General features: G+C 48.0%; 1 protein-coding gene across 1 annotated transcript; it reads right to left on the minus strand.

Annotated features, from left to right (window-relative positions):
* Positions 1 to 777: 777 nt before the first annotated feature.
* Positions 778 to 5,198, minus strand: LOC137146214 (olfactory receptor 6N1-like). The gene is made up of 2 exons (XM_067537412.1): positions 4,852 to 5,198; positions 778 to 1,393 (listed from the first exon to the last, which is right to left on the minus strand). The coding sequence occupies exons 1-2, from the start codon at positions 5,196 to 5,198 to the stop codon at positions 778 to 780; spliced, it is 963 nt and encodes a 320-aa protein (XP_067393513.1).
* Between the last annotated feature and the right edge of the window lie 12,599 nt (positions 5,199 to 17,797).

Raw genomic sequence — 17,797 nt, forward strand, 5'->3', positions numbered from 1 at the left:
CCCTGTTTGTTGTTTACAGGATTACCATACAGAGGTCAGGCACATCACCTTCAAACCTATCAATTTCACACTAACATTCTTTGAAGTAAAGGCATGTCAGGGAGAAAAGAAAGATATTGCTTTCTTCCCACCAAAAGGCCTTGCACAGAAATAGCAATAGTTGTTTTATTAGCCTCATTCCCAGCACAGATGTCCAGGAAGGGAGGAGAAGAAGAGAGATAACAGACTCTAATTAGAAGAAGAGAGATAACAGACTCTAACTAAAATTCACACCAAGTAACAGAAACAAGGTTTGCCCTTGCCTTGACCCCGTTCCCTCTAGCTTAGGCCTGACCATTTGTCCAGCTTTAACGCTTTACTCTCCTACAGTAACACAGAGAAACAACGAAGAAGGGAGGTACACAGGGATTTACTTGGCTTGTTACTGGATTTTGTGCCTTACACAATGACAGCGCTGTGCAGGTTCACATGCTGTGCACCCTCCTCTCATAGCGTGAGTGTTGAGCCAGCACCATGGAGAAATATACCATCGTAGAGCGTGTATTGGTGCTGAACGTGGAGAATGACAGAGCTGTCCTCAGCCTCACTTTCCTGGGTGTTATGATACATGAACACAGCCTGGGACCATAAACACCCTCAGTAACTCTCAGCAGATTATCTACGCATTTTCCACATTACAACTGATACTTCGAATGGGAGTTTTCAACTTCATTTGAATGGGGGCTGATTGGTTAAATCACCAGGCAGCATTGCAAAACCTCAGTTTAAATTATTATCTCAGAGTCTCTGCATGGTTCTGTGAAAGCCACATTTACTGATGGCTTTGCTCAAGGCTGCCTTGACCTCCTTGTTTCTCAGGCTGTAGATGAAGGGGTTTACCAGGGGAGTCAGAACTGTGTAGCAGAGAGAGAACACTTTGTTCAGCTCTCGCAATGAATCACCTCTCAGTAGCAGGTAGACGATCATTAAGGCTCCATAGAAAACTGTCACCATGATGAGGTGAAAGGAGCAGGTGGAAAAGGCTTTTTGCTTCCCGGTGGTGGAAGGGATTCTCAGGATGGTGGCGATGATAAACATGTAGGATGTCAGGGTTAGCAGGAATGGTGGCAGGGCGAATACACAGATTAGAATGAAATCCAACAACATGACCAGGTGTGTGTCACTGCAGGAGAGTTCCAGCAGTGGGATAGAGTCACAGTACAAATGGTCAATTTCATTCGGGCCACAGATTATTAACTGTGATAGGAATAAGAAAATGATGGTAATAACCAGACAACCATTTAACCAGGATCCAGCAGCCAATTGGAGACAAAACCTGGTGTTCATAAGAGTTGAATAGTGCAGGGGTTTACATATCACTAAATACCGATCGTAAGACATTGCTGCTAGGAGGGACAGAGTCATCCATCTGCCGTCCGGACCAGGAAACTAGAGAAGTGTGCTGCTTGCCTGGAGCTAGGATTACGGATGTGACGGAGAGACTGCCAAAACTTATCAAGTCCTCAGACTGCTACCCCTTCCTGCTTCTCCACGTGGGCACCAATGACATTGCCAAGAATGATCTTGAGCGGATCACTGCAGACTATGTGGCTCTGGGAAAAGAGATAAAGGAGCTTGAAGTGCAAGTGGTGTTCACATCCATTCTCCCTGTTCAGGGAAAAGGCCAAGGTAGGGACCGTCGCATTGGGGAAATAAATGCATGGTTACACAGGTGGTGTCGAAGGGAGGGCTTTGGATTCTTCGATCATGGAATGCTGTTCCAGGAAGAAGGATTACTAGGAAGGGACGGGATTCATCTAATGAAGACAGGGAAGAGTATCTTCGCAGATAGGCTGGCTAACCTAGTGAGGAGGGCTTTAAACTAGTTTCAACGGGGGACGGGGACCTAAGCCCGAAGGTTAGGGGGGAAGAGGGACACCACAAGGAAGCAGAAGGAGGAGGGTGCAGCAGGGGAGGCCTCCCGATTCATACTGTGAAAGTAGGCCACTCGGCTACTTATCTCAAGTGCCTGTACACAAATGCAAGAAGCCTGGGAAACAAGCAGGAAGAACTGGAAGTCCTGGCACAGTCAAGAAACTATGACATGATTGGAATAACTGAGACTTGGTGGAATAACTCTCACGATTGGAGCGCTGTCATGGATGGGTATAAACTGTTCAGGAAGGACAGGCAAGGGCGAAAGGGGGAGGAGTTGCACTGTATGTAAGAGAGCACTATGACTGCTCTGAGCTCCAGTATGAAACTGGAGATAAGCCAGTTGAGAGTCTCTGGGTTAAGCTTAGAAGCAAGAACAATAAGCGTGATGTCGTGGTGGGTGTCTGTTACAGACCACCAGACCAGGAGGATGAGGTGGATGAGGCTTTCTTTACTCAACTAGGGAAAGTTTCCAGTTCACAGGGCCTGATTCTCATGGGAGACTTCAATCACCCTGATATCTGCTGGAAGAACAATACAGCAGAGCACAAACAATCCAGGAAGTTTTTGGAGAGTGTTGCAGACAATTTCCTGGTGCAAGTGCTGGAGCAACCAACTAGGGGCCGAGCTTCTCTTGATTTCCTGCTCACAAACAGGGAAGATTTGGTATGGCAAGTAGAAGTGGGTGGCAACCTAGGCAGCAGTGACCATGAGATGGTCGAGTTCAGGATCCTGACGAAAGGAAGAAAGGAGAACAGCAGGATACGGACCATGGACTTCAGAAAAGCAGACTTTGACTCCCTCAGGGAATTGATGGGCAGGATTCCCTGGGAGGCTAATATGAGTGGGAAAGGAACCCAAGAGAGCTGGCTGTATTTTAAAGAGACCTTATTGAGGGCACAGGAGCAAACCATCCCGATGTGCAGAAAGAATAGCAAATATGGTAGGCGTCCAGCTTGGCTTAACAAAGATGTCCTTGGTGAACTTAAATGCAAAAAAGAAGCTTACAAGAAGTGGAAGCTTAGTCAGATGACTAGGGAGGAGTATATAAACACTGCTCAAACGTGCAGGAATGAAATCAGGAAGGCCAAAGCGCAATTGGAGTTACAGCTAGCAAGGGAAGTGAAGAGGAACAAGAAGAGGTTCTACAGGCATGTTGCCAACAAGAGGAAGGTTCAGGAAAGTGTGGGCCCCTTAGAGAATGAGGGAGGCGACCTAGTGACGGAGGATGTGGAGATAGCTGAGGTACTCAGTTCCTTTTTTACCTCTGTCTTCAGAGACAAGATCAGCCCCCAGATTGCCGTACTGGGTGGCACAGAATGGGAAGGAGGCAAACATCCCGCAGTGCTGAAGGAACGGGTTCAAGACTATTTAGAAGGATTGGACATTCACAAGTCCATGGGGCCAGATGCAATGCACCCGAGGGTGCTGAGGGAGTTGGCTGAGGTGATTTCAGAGCTATTGGCTATTATCTTTGAAAGCTCGTGGCAACAGGGGGAGGTCCCTGAGGACTGGAAAAAAGCAAATAGAGTGCCCATCTTCAAAAAAGGGAGGAAAGAGGATCCAGGGAACTACAGACTGGTCAGCCTGACCTCAATCCCTGGAAAAATCATGGAGCAGGTCCTTAAGGAATCCATTTTAAGGCACTTGGAAGAGAGGAAGATGATCAGGAACAGTCAACACGGATTCACCAAGGGAAAGTCATGCCTGACCAACCTGATTGCTTTCTATGATGAGGTGACTGGCTCTGTGGTTGTAGGGAAGGCGGTGGACGTGATATACCTTGACTTAGCAAAGCTTTTGATACGGTCTCTCATGGTATTCTTATCGGCAAGTTAAAGTAGTATGGGTTGGATGAATGGACTATAAAATGGATAGAGAACTGGCTAGGGCATAGGGCTCAACGAGTAGTGATCAATGGCTCCGTGTCTAGCTGGCAACCGGTCACAAGCAGAGTTCCCCAGGGGTCGGTCCTGGGGCCGGTTTTGTTCAACATCTTTATTAATGATCTGGAGGATGGGGTAGATTGCACCCTCAGCAAGTTTGCGGACGACACTAAGCTGGGGGGAGTGGTAGATACCCTGCAAGGTAGGGATAGCATACAGAGTGACCTAAACAAACTGGAGGATTGGGCCCAAAGAAATCTAATGAGGTTCAACAAAGATAAGTGCAGGGTCCTCCACTTAGGAAGGAAGAATCCCATGCAAAGCTATAGACTGGGGACCGACGAACTGGGCAGCAGCTCTGCAGAAAGGGACCTGGGGGTAATGGTGGACAAAAAGCTGGATATGAATCAGCAGTGTGCCCTGGTTGTCAAGAAGGCTAATGGCATATTGGGCTGCATTAGGAGGGGCATTGCCAGCAGGTCACGGGAAGTGATTATTCCCCTCTATTTGGCATCGGTGAGGCCGCATTTAGAATATTGTGTCCAGTTTTGGGCCCCCCACTACAAAAAGGATGTGGACAATTTGGAGAGAGTGCAGCGGAGGGCAACCAAAATGATTAGGGGGCTGGAGCACTGGACTTATGAGGAGAGGCTGAGGGAACTGGGCTTGTTTAGTCTGCAAAAGAGAAGAGTGAGGGGGGATTTGATAGCGGCCTTTAACTACCTGAAAGGGGGTTCCAGGGAGGATGGGGCTAGGCTGTTCTCGGTGGTGGCAGATGACAGAACAAGGAGCAACGGTCTCAAGTTGCGGGGCGGGAGGTCTAGGTTGGACATTAGGAAAAAGTTTTTTACTAGGAGGGTGGCGAAGTACTGGAATAGGTTACCTAGGGAGGTGGTGGAATCTCCATCCTTAGAGGTTTTTAAGCTGAGGCTTGACAAAGCCCAGGTTGGGATGATATAGCTGAGGTTAGTTCTGCTTTGAGCGGGGTGTTGGACTAGATGACCTCCTGAGGTCCCTTCCAACTCTAATATTCTAAGATTCTATGATTCTATGGCATTCAGTAGCTGCTAGAAAACCAAAGAAGTACAGTTGTGTGAAGCAGGCACAAAATGAGATGACTTTTTCCCCAGTCAGGAGACTGGCGAGCACCCTGGGCAGGATGGTGGAGGTGTAGCAGGTCTCCAAGCAGGACAGGTTCCCCAGGAGGAAATATATGGGGGTATGAAGGTGCCGATCAGTCACAACAAGCACCACGATGAGGGTGTTCGTGGTCAGAATTGTGTTGTAGATCACTAGGAACACCAGGAAGAGAAGAATTTGCACATCAGGGACTTTCCCAAATCCCAGGAGGATGAATTCCAGGATGGCGGTTTGGTTCTTCCATTCTGTGTCTGCCATGGGCTGAGTCTCGGAACAAAACAAGGAACTGTGCAATTGAATCAGAAGAACATAGAGTTAAAAGTTAATCAAGTCTTGTGAATTATTTCCAAAAATATTCATAAACTCCCTGTAGGCGTTTCTGGTTCCGTGGGAGGCCACAGCGGCTTCCTACAAACAGGGAATAGCTCGCGTTTGGCGAGTGAGTAGTCCTACTAGTCCGCCCTTAGGCAGGGTGAGCAGCAGTTACTCGCTCCGGCCCTCTGTCAGGGCGGGCGAGCAAAGAGTCAGTGGCTCCAACCCCTAGGCAGGGTGAGCAGAGGCAGATCGCTCAGGCCCTCAGGCAGGGTGAGCAAACAGGGAGTCTATTGCTTCAACCCCTAGGCAGGGTGAGCAGAGGATCGCTCAGGCCCTTAGGCAGGGCGAGCGAACAAGGAGTCAGTTGCTCCAACCCCTAGGCAGAGTGAGCAGAGGAGGCAACAGCTTTCAGCGGGGTCAGGAGAGCAATCCTCCTGGGGTGGTTAGGGCAAAGGGGAAGGGGAGGGGGACGCAGGCCCACCCGTCTCCACTGCGTCCCAGCCCAGGGCCCTAGCAGTGGCAGAAGCGGCTGCCACTGTGCCGGCGGGGCTCCCGCCGCAACACACCGGCTATAAGGCGGCTTCAGCCACAGGCCGTGGCTGTCCCTGGGCTACTTCCTCCCCACTGACCCTAGTACCTGCCTCCTCCGTGCCACGAAGGTGGTCCTCCAGGGGTAGCGCCGTCAGTCCTTCCTCGTCGACGGGGGTAAGGCGGGGAGCTCCTCTTCAGGGGGCAGCTCCTCAAGGTCCAGCCCCACTGTAGGGAGGGGCTCGGTGGCTGACAGTTCCTCCAGATCTAGCCCAGCCTCCGGGGATGCCCGCCACTCGGGCCGCTCTGGGGTCTCGGCCCAGTCTGGCGGTTCCAGCGTATGGCCCCGGGCTCGGGGTCGGGGTAACTCGGCCCAGTCGTCCTGGCCGGGTTACCTAGTCCAGCTTCTCGAGGGCCCTATCCAATCCCCGGGCCCAGGTGGGGCCGGGGTTCTTCGTCGGTGGTTAGGCTCTGGCCTAGGCCTCTGCTGGCGGGGCAGCATGTCCGCCTCTGGCAGCAGTCTGGGGTCTACTGAGCTCAGGGGCCAAGCTTTTGTACTTCCCCTTCCTGTTGGGGCTCCGCCCTGCGGCAGCCAATTGGCCTGGCCGGGTTGTCCTATCCCGGCCCGGGCCCTTTGTTGCCGGGCAGACTCCAGGGCAGGGTGTGAGTTGAGCCAATCAGAGGGCGGGCGTCCTTCCTCAGGCTCTGGTTCCGTGGGAGGCCACAGCGGCTTCCTACACTCCCCTTCCTCTCCCTACCAAAGGCTGAATTTTAAGGCTAAATGTTGATTTAAGAGCAAATTGCCGGGAGGCTCAATTCAAGAACAGATTATTATTTGTAACAATGCAGACCATCGTCTGCCACATCAGATCAATAACTACAGTAATAACAGTCCATTGCTCTGGTAGCTGAGTACTAAAAGGGCAGATCAGAGCATTTCTTTATCTGTTATCGTATCCCATCTGGTGACATACAGGAGCTTAACAATGACGTTAAATGCTGCATTTCACTTCTGGCAATGGCCAGAATCATGCCATACCTCAGGAGCTGTATGTCAATCTGCATCTCTGTTAAATGGTGCTATGGACGCCAAATGGCAAGGGAAGGTGAGGCTAAAGCTGTTAATATTCACCTGAAGACGAACTTGGAGAAGCTCAAAAGCTTCGCTCGTTCACCCACAGAAGTTGGTCCAATAACAGATATTACCTCACCTGCCTCATCCCTCTCCTCCTCCCCAAGCACATTCACGCCCTGTCTGGAAGGTGGGAGAGAAACGCTGTAGGGGAGTTGGTGCTCACCTGTCACCCCAGGGCAGCCCCAGCCTGAAACGATGAGCTCCTACTTCTCCAGGTTAGACACCAGGAGCCAGGATCCGCAGCTGAGGTTCTTGTGTCTCCTCTTCCTGCAGAAGCTGGGTTTTCTCAGTGCAGAGACCTGCAGTTATCTGAAGAGATGAGCAGGTGCATTGATCTACCTTTGGAAAAGTGGCTGCCCTTCGATTTGTGTAAATGCTGCCTCTGGATTAGCGTTGGGTCCCCACGCTTTTTAATATGGTTCCACTTCAACCTTTCTCCCACTTGTTAATTTCGTGTCTCCCAAGCTTTGTGGCTAACAACACCCAGTAGGACGTGTGCAATGCGACGTACATATTTTTTTTAAGTCTAATGATCCGATGTGAAAAGTATTTGAGATCATGATGAAACACCAGCTCAAATTTTTGAGTGATGCCTGTCCAAGCTGATGGCCTGTTATAATACAATTGCATCATCCCTTGATTAATATGCACTGGGTGCTGCCACGTAGTGGGCCATTCCAATAAATAGCTGCCCATATCTCATCCTTTCAATCTGCTTCCACCTGTGGCCATCTTACAGTGTAGCTTTCCCATTAGTGTACTGGCTACTGAAACCTTTTGGTCACTCGTCAGTATTTCTGACCACTGCTTCATTTCCTCTACCCTTCTGCCAGCTATTGTCGACTTAATAAAATCATAGAATCATAAAAGGTGAGGGTTGGAAGGGACCTCAGGAGGTCATCTAGTCCAACCCCCTGCTCAAAGCAGGACTAACCTCAGCTAAATCATCCCAGCCACGGCTTTGTCAAGCCTCAGCTTAAAAACCTCTAAAGATGGAGATTCCACCACCTCCTTAGGTAACCCATTCCACTGCTTCACCACCCTCCTAGTGAAAAAACTTTTCCTAATGTCCAACCTAGACCTCCCCCACTGCAACTTGAGACCATTGCTCCTAGTTCTGTCACCTGCCACCACTGAGAACAGCCTAGCTCCATCCTTCCTGGAACCACCCTTCAGATAGTTGAAGGCTGCTATCAAACCTGCCCCCCAAGAATTTTTCTGCAGAACTGTTTTCTAGCCAATTGGTCCCCAGTCTGTAACAGTACATGGGATTATTCCCTTCTCAGTGCAGGACTCTGCATTTGTCCTTGATGAACCTAATCAGATTTGTTTTGATCCAATCCTCCAATTTGCCTAAGTCACTCTGTATCCTGTCCCTACCCTCCAGTGTGTCTGACACTCCCCCCAGTTTAGCATCATCTGCAAACTTGCTGAGGGTACAATCCACCTTATCATCCAGACCATTAATTTCCCAGCATGACAGCCTGTTGCTGTGTTTTCCTCCAGTGGATTTTCCTTGATATAGCTGCCTTTTTCCCATTCTTGGCTCCTATGTCATGTGGTGGCCATTATTTAGTGTAACAGCCCATTTCTCATTCTTTAACGTCTGCTACTGTACTCACAGAATTCATTACATAGCATAGCGGTCCTCTTCTCTCCAGTGCTCTGTGCTCAACACTCTACACGCCATTAGACAGCATCACCCCACAGTTCCACTTTCCTCTGTTGGTCATTTGGCAACAAAACGTCTCCTTTCTTGTCCCTCCACTTTGGCCACTATCTGTTGGGTGGAAGCACTGCACCTTTCCTGTTCCTCTGCCCTGTAGGGTCCTAGACAGGATAATTGCATCTTTCCTCTCTTCCGACTTACTGCTAGGTGTGCATTGTTCCAGAGCTGTTGGTACGCTGGGAACCAAAGTATACAGCAGGCTGATTGCTACATTGGTGCCTACAACAGCAGCAGTGGCTCTCAAAGGCACAGCAGGGTTTTCCCATCATAGACTCATAGACTAGAAGGTCAGAAGGGACCATTATGATCATCTAATCTGACCTTCTGCACAGCCCAGGCCACAGAACCTCACCCACCCACTCCTGTCATAGACCCCTAACCTAAGACTGAGTTACTGAAGTTCTCAAATAATTATTTAAAGGCTTCCTGTTACAGAGACTCCACCAGTAAGTGACCTGTGCCCCATGCTGCTGAGGAAGATGAAAAACTCCCAGGGCCTCTGACAAACTGTCCTGGATGGGGGAAATTCTTTCCCGACAACAAGTCTGGCGATCCGTTAGAACCTGAGCATGTGGGCAAGACTCACCGGTCAGACACCTGGCAAAGAATTCTCTGTAGTGACTCAGAACTCTCCCCGTTTAGTTGCCCCATCTCCGGCCACTGGAGGTATTTGCTGCTAGCAGTCACAGATCGGCAACACGCCAGTGTGTACGCAAAGATGGGAATAAGCACAGTTTGAGGGGTGGCAGATTTCCCAGGCTTACTGTTAGAGGCCTAGTATAATTTGAGTTGCTTGGCCACTGTCCTACAGGCCTTGAATAGCATCAGTTGCTTGCTTGGCTATTCTGACCCCTGTAGCATGACATCTTCCAGTTGGCAGAAACTAAATAACCTTATAGATGTTTGAGTTTCTGCATAGCACGGCACATAATAAGACAAAATACAGATACTGTATGCTTGCAGATGCACATAGATAATGGTGATGGGAATAACAAGTTATCCTTGAACATCTGGGGTACACTGTTTTATTGCAAAGGGGCATACTTTTACTGCGCCCCTCCTATCACCAGGTGGTGTTCTGACGACCCCAATTATCATGATGAGAATGGAATGTACTTAAGGGTGGAAACCCAATGTAGGTAATTAGCATATATGATAATGAGAGAGATATTAGGTGAAGGTTGTTTATGGAAGGGTATAAGTAGTCACCACTTAGACAAACCATCAACACCTGACTCTGTGGGAGGTGCTGCCAGTTGGACCAGAGAATCCACTGACTCCCTGGCGGGGCCCCTGAAGAAAGTTGTTCCTGTATACAGCCTTCTGAGTAACTGCTTAGCTCTCCAGACTTAGTGAGTGTGATGTATAGGCTTTGTATCTAACTAGTATATTTATAATATTGCACATTAAACCTTATTGATCTGCAAATCGGGCGTACCGTGTCTCACTGGTATTCACACTGATCACAAAGTGTCCAGAATCAAGACAGGGTCAATTGAGCTGGGTGGAGTGATAAGGAGTGTTTGTTCAGTTACAGCCTCTAGACCATTCGTTCCCCTTCGCCTCACGACCAACGAAGTGAGCCCCAAGTTAACTATTTTACAACTTTTTATTTAAAAGAATACATAAATACACACACTTCTACAACACCCCATGAAACCCCTATTTGGTGATATAAATTAATATTAATGGCTATAGGAGGCATGTAATTATATTATTTATAATTATATATACTTATATTTATTATTTACCACTTAACCTGTGTGATATAAGCATTTTTGCCATGAATTTGGCTATCTTGACAGCAGGAATAACCATAAAATGTTCTTAATGAACCATCTCAAAGGAAGAACAAGTGGGATATATCCTGAGCTTTCTCTAATAGGCATGATGTCTGAGGAAGAAGATATAGCACACTTCTTACTACCTTCTTTGTCTAAATGGTGAGGAGAGGAATAGAAGGGGGACATAGCCTGCCCGTACTATAACCCCGTTACCATGGTACTTATCGGTCAGGTCATTTGCCGTGCTTCAGTGTTTACTTCTCCCCTTCTGTAATTCCACGGCTAGGAAGCTGCAGTGATCAGCACATAGAATCATAGAATCATAGAATATGAGAGTTGGAAGGGACCTCAGGAGGTCATCTAGTCCAACCCCCTGCTCAAAGCAGGACTAACCTCAGCTATATCATCCCAACCAGGGCTTTGTCAAGCCTCAGCTTAAAAACCTCTAAGGATGGAGATTCCACCACCTCCCTAGGTAACCCATTCCAATGCTTCACCACCCTCCTAGTGAAAAACTTTTTCCTAATGTCCAACCTAGACCTCTCGCCCTGCAACTTGACACCGTTGCTCCTTGTTCTGTCATCTGCCACCACCGAGAACAGCCTAGCCCCATCCTCCCTGGAACCCCCTTTCAGGTAGTTAAAAGCTGCTATCAAATCCCCCCTCACTCTTCTTTTTTGCAGACTAAACAAGCCCAGTTCCCTCAGCCTCTCCTCATAAGTCCAGTGCTCCAGCCCCCTAATCATTTTGGTTGCCCTCCGCTGCACTCTCTCCAAATTGTCCACATCTTTTTTGTAGTGGGGGGCCCAAAACTGGACACAGTATTCTAAATGCGGCCTCACCAATGCCGAATAGAGGGGAATAATCACTTCCCGTGACCTGCTGGCAATGCCCCTCCTAATGCAGCCCAATATGCCATTAGCCTTCTTGACAACCAGGGCAGACTGCTGACTCATATCCAGCTTTTTATCCACTGTTACCCCCAGGTCCTTTTCTGCAGAGCTGCTGCCCAGCTCGTCGGTCCCCAGTCTATAGCTGTGCATGGGATTCTTCCTTCCTAAGTGGAGGACTCTGCACTTGTCCTTGTTGAACCTCATTAGATTTCTTTTGGCCCAATCCTCCAGTTTGTTTAGGTCACTCTGTATCCTATCCCTACCCTCCAGGGTATCTACCACTCCCCCCAGCTTAGTGTCGTCCGCAAACTTGCTGAGGGTGCAATCTACCCCATCCTCCAGATCATTAATAAAGATGTTGAACAAAACTGGCCCCAGGACCGACCCCTGGGGAACTCCACTTGTGATCGGTTGCCAGCTAGACATGGAGCCATTGATCACTACACGTTGAGCCCTATGCTCTAGCCAGTTCTCTATCCATTTTATAGTCCATTCATCCAACCCATACTTCTTTAACTTGCTGATAAGAATACTGTGCGAGACAGTATCAAAAGCTTTGCTAAAGTCAAGGTATATCACATCCACCGCCTTCCCTACATCCACAGAGCCAGTCACCTCATCATAGAAAGCAATCAGGTTGGTCAGGCATGACTTTCCCTTGGTGAATCCATGATTATTGCCTGTGTAGTACATGGCCTTTTAGCCCAAGCCAGGGTTCCACGGAGGAAAATTTGTGCCCAAAACCTGAGCCCAATTCTCAGCCCCCCAGGAATTTGGCCCAGCGCTGATGTCCTCGGTCCCTGAGCCCACAACTATGTCATGAGCAAAGTAGCCACAGAAAATAACAAAGCTCTTTTATGGGCAAAGGATAAAGTACAAGTCAATGACCTCATTCTTGCTGATGACATTGCCATGCTTTGTTCAACAGATGGCTTGTTGAAAGAAAAGACCCCCCTTGCGACAGATACAGCAAAGCAAGTCGGAAGAAAAAATATATTGATACCAACTGTCAGAGAAGATGAAGTAACACTAGACAAAGTAAGTCATTTGATTTATCTAGGGAGTAAGACGTATTGGGCTTTTCTGCAAGATATTTTCCAACAAGCTTACCTACCATTCGGTTTGATTCCAGTTTTCATCACTCTGGTATCTTTATTTGGCGTACCCCAAAGCTGTGCGGAGCTGGTCTGACTCAAAGGCAGGTGTTTGGTGCTGGACACGTCACAGATCCAACATCCCTCCGTGTGATATGGGGCTGTTTCTTGGAGGATCTCAGCTGTTTGAAGCAGAGAGAGGGAGCTGCTGAAGGACTAGGGTAAGAGGGTGGAGGATGCATCAGGAGCTGTAGAGAAACAACCTGACCCTCCTTTTCCTACTGTCACCAGCCAATTTACCAGCTGGGTGCACATCTTGCAGATTTCTCTCTATTCATAGAATCCTAGAAGATGAGAGTTGGAAGGAACCTCAGGAGATCATCTAGTCCAACCCTCTGATCCAAAGCAGGAACAAACCTGACTAAACCATTCCCGTCAGGGCTTTGTCAAGCAAGGCCTTAAAAACCTCTAAGGATGGAGGTTCCATCACCTCCCTAGGTAACCCATTCCAGTGCTTCACCATCCTCCTAGTGAAAAAGGTTTTCTTAATATCCAACTGACACCTCCCCCCCATTGGAACTTGAGACCATTGCCCTTGTTCTGTCATCTGCCACCACTGAGAACAGCCAAGTTCCATCCTCCCTGGAACCCCCTTTCAGGTAATTAAAGGCTGCTATCAAATCCCCCCTCACTCTTCTCTTTTGCAGACTAAACAAGCCAAGTTCCATCAGCCTCTCCTCAAAAGTAATGTGCTCCAGCCCCCTAATTATTTTTGTTGCCCTCCACTGGACTATCTCCAATTTGTCCACATCCTTTCTGTGTGTTTTTTTTTTTTTGGGGGGGGGGCAAAATTGGACACAGTACTCCAGATGTGGCCTCACCAGTACTGAATAGAGGAGAATAATCACTTCCCTCAATCTGCTGGCAATGCCCCTCCTAATGCAGCCCAATATGCCATTAGCCTTCTGGGCAACCAGGGCACACTGCTGACTAATATCCAGCTTTCTGTCCACTGTAATCCCCGGGTCCTTTTCTGCAGAATTTCTGCCTAGCCCGTCAGTCCCGAGTCTGTAGCAGTGCATGGGATTCTTTCATCCCAAGTACAGGACTCTACTTTTCCTTGTTGAACCTCATCAGATTTTTTGGCCCAATCCTCCAATTTGTCTAGGTCACTCTGTATGCTATCCCTACCTTGCAGGGTATCTACCAGTCCTCACCCCCCCCCCCCCCGCTTAGTATCATCTGCAAACTTGCTGAGAGTGCAATCTACCCCATCCTCCAGATTATTAATGAAGATGTTGAACAAAAGACACCTCAACACCGATCCGTGGGTCACTCCATTTGTTACTGGCTGCCAACTTGACATTGAGTCATTGATCCTTCGGGCCGGATGATCTAGCCAGCTTTCTATTCATTTTATAGTCCATTCATTCACCCATACTTCTGTAACTTGCTGATAATACTATGGGAGATCGTATCAAAAGCTTTACGAAAGTCAAGGTATATCATGTCCACCACTTTCCCTACATCCACAGAACCAATCATCTCATCATAGAATTGACTTGCCTTTGGTGAATCCATGCTCACTATTCATGATCACCTTCCTGTCTTCCAAGTGCATCAAAATGGATTCCTTGAGGACCTGCTCCATGATTTTTCTGGGGACTCAGGTGAGGCTGACCTATCTGAAGTTCCCCAGATCCTCCTTCTTCCCTTTTTTGCAGATGAGCACTATATTTGCCTTTTTCCAATCATCCGGGACCTCCCCAATCACCACAAGGTTTCAAAGATAATAGCCAATGTCCATTAATGATGTTCTTGAGAACTTAGAATATTTCCTGGTTATTAAAGTGGGATGGAGGTTCTAAGCAATGAGAATCTCAAATTCAGGATTACACATAAAGCTAAGCCTCATGGTACAGACACTCAGATCACGTGAAATGGAAAAGCTTCACAGGGCTATGCAAATTTACACCACCTGGGAACTAAAGCATACTTACACAAACTGAGGATTTGAGCCCACCGACTCTAGTCATGCTACACTGGGATCCACGACCTGGGGTCGAGCCCTTCATGTTTGTTCAATCTTCCTGACACTCCTTCAACCGGTGTGAATTAAACATTTTTAAAATTCCAGGCAGCATTGCACCTGTAGGCTAATGAGCCTTTGAATTTACTGCTGTCTGGAATAAGAAAAAATATAATTGCTAAGAAAGAAAGAAAGTTGAGGTGTTCAACCAGTAGAAGTTGAAAATCAGATACAGTAAATCTTAGCAACAGTGAACTCCTCGAAAGATCTGTCCCCTCCCTGTGGGAATGAATCACTCCTTAACCATTAAAAGTTGCATTCCTTCAATTACAGCAGAACCTCAGAGCTACTAATATCAGCTTTCATGCCCAGAACTGTGTTAAGCACAAACTACCAAAAATATAAAGGGAAAGTTTAAATAAACTATTTGACACAGTGAGGAAACTGATTCTGTGCTTGTTTCATTTACATTAAGCTGGTGAAAAGCAGCATTTCTCTTCTGCAAAGGGAAGTTTCAAAGATGACTTGAGTCAATGTTCGGCTGTAAACTTTTGAAAGAAGAACCAGACTGTCTTGTTCAGAACTGCAAACTTTGCAGAGTTACGAGCAGCCGCCATTCGCCAGGTGGCTGGTAACTCTGTGGTTCTGCTGTAATCCCATTGGGCAAAGAGCTAAGAAAGAGCAGACGGGTTAGGCACTTCTGTCTCTTGTTCAGTTCAGATTCACAGGCAAAGAACAGGGATTGAAACTGTTTCATGGGCAGGTTCCCAGCAGGTGTAAATCAGCCATGGCTCCATTGCCGTCAATGGGCCAGATCCCCAGGTGCTGTAAATCACTTTCAGATCCACTGAAATCAAAAGGCCACATCTCCACTGGGCACAAACCATCAATGAAATGACACCAAGTGACATCAGTTTTGGACACTGCACTGAGCTCTTAGTGTTTGCCTCTGGCTACCTTTTAGTGAGCAGCGTCCTACACCCAGGGCAGCCAGAGCTGCGGGTTCCTCTGGAGGCTGCATCACACCAGCTGCTGATGCAACGCAGGAGAGAAACATCTCTGCTGTCTCAGAGCTGGTTGTGTGGCATTACTGAAGGAACAGGCTATCCCAGCCCATCTGAGTTTCTGGTGCCACTGGGCTCTGAGCTATTGTAGGTCACAGCTCTGGGCTAGCCCATAAATGTAACTATTATTCTGCAAACCCCTTGGGACACCCCTTGAGCCTCAGCCCTGCCTTGTTTTTAGCCCAGGGTTCTTCCAGAGATGCCGCCATGACATGAGATCTATGGGGATCGTGTTCCCCTGCTGTAGGCTAGGGTCAGCTGGGACAGGCTGTCAGGGCGGTTTGCTGCAGAGGTGAGATCAGAGCTGGGCTCGCATCTCTGGAGATCGTATTCAGCTATTTAGTCCCAGAACAGGGACATCCTGGATTGTGACGGTGTTTGAAGCCTGCACTAGAGCTGGGAGAGGCTTTCAGTGCTTGATCCCATCTAGTCCTGCACCATCTAGCCACACCTGCCCGAGGAGGGGAGCAGGGAGCGGCCATCTGTGGAGTGGATCCTTGTCTGCCAGGACCTGCAGAGAGACCCAGCAACTCAGGAAATATGGTGAAGGGGTAGGGAAATGGCTGCTGGATAATACAGGGACGGTGTCAGGCAATGACTGAAGAATCCTGACTTGTTAAATGCATCACGAGCTGGGCAATTTCCACATAATGCAACACAGTAAGTTTGGTGTTTGGATTATAGGTTTGGGTATTAAACTCCTGGGCAGATTTAATAATAGAGCTGTGAATTACAACAGGAATTCTTCGAGACTTTTACTATCATTTAATCAAACATCTAGAGCGGCTCAGGTTTCTTTCCCCAGCCAAAAAAAAAAAAAAAGGGGGTCTTTACATAGAAATTGTTATAACCAATTTTTTTTCTGTTTATTGAAAACCAGGTGATTTAAGGTAAAAACTTCTGAAAACTGGAAAGAAATGACTGAAACTAAGAAAAAAAATGTTTTCAGTTTTCCAATATCTATATGCCTGCAGAAATTAAATTTGTTAGTCTTTAAAGTGCTACAGAACTCTCGTTGTTTTTGCTGTATACAGACTAACACGGCTACCCCCTGGAACAATATCTATATTGTATTTCTAGGACAACAGAGACTTTGCATGAAAACTTCTTCAATAGAAAACCCAGTTTCCTTTTGTTATAATTTCAGCACAGAATATCTCACCACTCCCTCCTGGAAATGTAGGTGTAAGCTGAAATGGGAACATTAATATTGACCAATAAAAGCACATTCGCTCTGTTGCAATGGCACTTATTTCTGTTTCAAAGGGACACTTGCAGGACGGTAAAACGGAGGAAGTGGCAAAGCTGGAGATCCCCCGGCGTATGTATTAAACACACTAGTGCCTTCAGCTGGGAACGGTGGGTTGGAGCCCCCAGCCAAAGCCTGTTTCTCTGGACCCTGCACAAGGACATGGAGAAGGTCAGTGGATTAGAACCAGCTCTCCTGCTCTAGCGCTGGATCCGCTGCTCCCCTCTGCTGCCAGCTGAACACAGATGCTGTTGGCAGGGGAACAGAACATACACATAACCAGACACAGCCCACCCCAAGGAGCTCACAGTCCTAGCAGACAAGGCAGAGCAGTGTAGGGAGGGGAAACAGAGGCACAGAGAGGGGAAGTGACTGGCCCAAGGTCACAGAGTAGGTCGGTGGCAGAGCCAAGTCTCCTGACTGCCAGGCACCCGCACACACATAAAGTTACAGCAGTAAATGACCAAGCACAGAGGCAGCTGAGCGATGCTATTAGCCCACGATGACACAGAGAGGGAAATACAACTGGGATTTGGTGTAATACATCAATCCATCAGCAGGCAGCAGGCCGCCTGGGTGGCGTTGCAGAGCAATCATTACAGAGGAGCTCTCACACGAGTACCGAGTAACACTACGTCATATTTCCGCCGAAAGTGGATGTCAGGCAGTGCTGGCATTTTAGTTTCATGCCCAAGCTCAGAGCCTGCGGTTTGAAGCGAGAGGGGATCCAACTTGGCTAGAAGTGTTGTGTTGGGGTTGCACTTTGCTCCATCCTTCACACGGCATTTCATTAAGACACATCCTGAGCTAGACCTTCAGGTGATGTACACTGCTGTATCTCCACTGACTTTACAGGAACCTATTTACCTTCAGGTGATAACTCACCACTCCTAGTCAAGGGAAGGGACGAAACCTTTGACACACACATCATGAGATATTACTGAGGGGGATCAGGCTCATTCCGTCTGTCACTGTAATCCCAACCGTTATCTTTGTCCTTCCCTCTAGAGCCATCAGAGAATATACAGAGGAAGAAA

This window comes from Emydura macquarii, unplaced genomic scaffold (genome assembly GCF_026122565.2).
Source record: "Emydura macquarii macquarii isolate MOO-44397 ecotype Brisbane River unplaced genomic scaffold, CSIRO-AGI_Emac_v2 contig_393, whole genome shotgun sequence".
Lineage (NCBI taxonomy): Eukaryota > Metazoa > Chordata > Testudines > Chelidae > Emydura > Emydura macquarii.

What these genes read in the sequence shown, in the direction of transcription:
- LOC137146214 (XM_067537412.1), bottom strand. Translation starts at nt 5,198, where the DNA reads ATGGCAGACACAGAATGGAAGAACCAAACCGCCATCCTGGAATTCATC. An exon ending in CTAGCAGCTACTGAATGCCA is followed by an intron (nt 1,394 to 4,851) that starts TAGAATCATAGA and finishes GATGACTCTGTC; the next exon opens with CCTCCTAGCAGCAATGTCTT.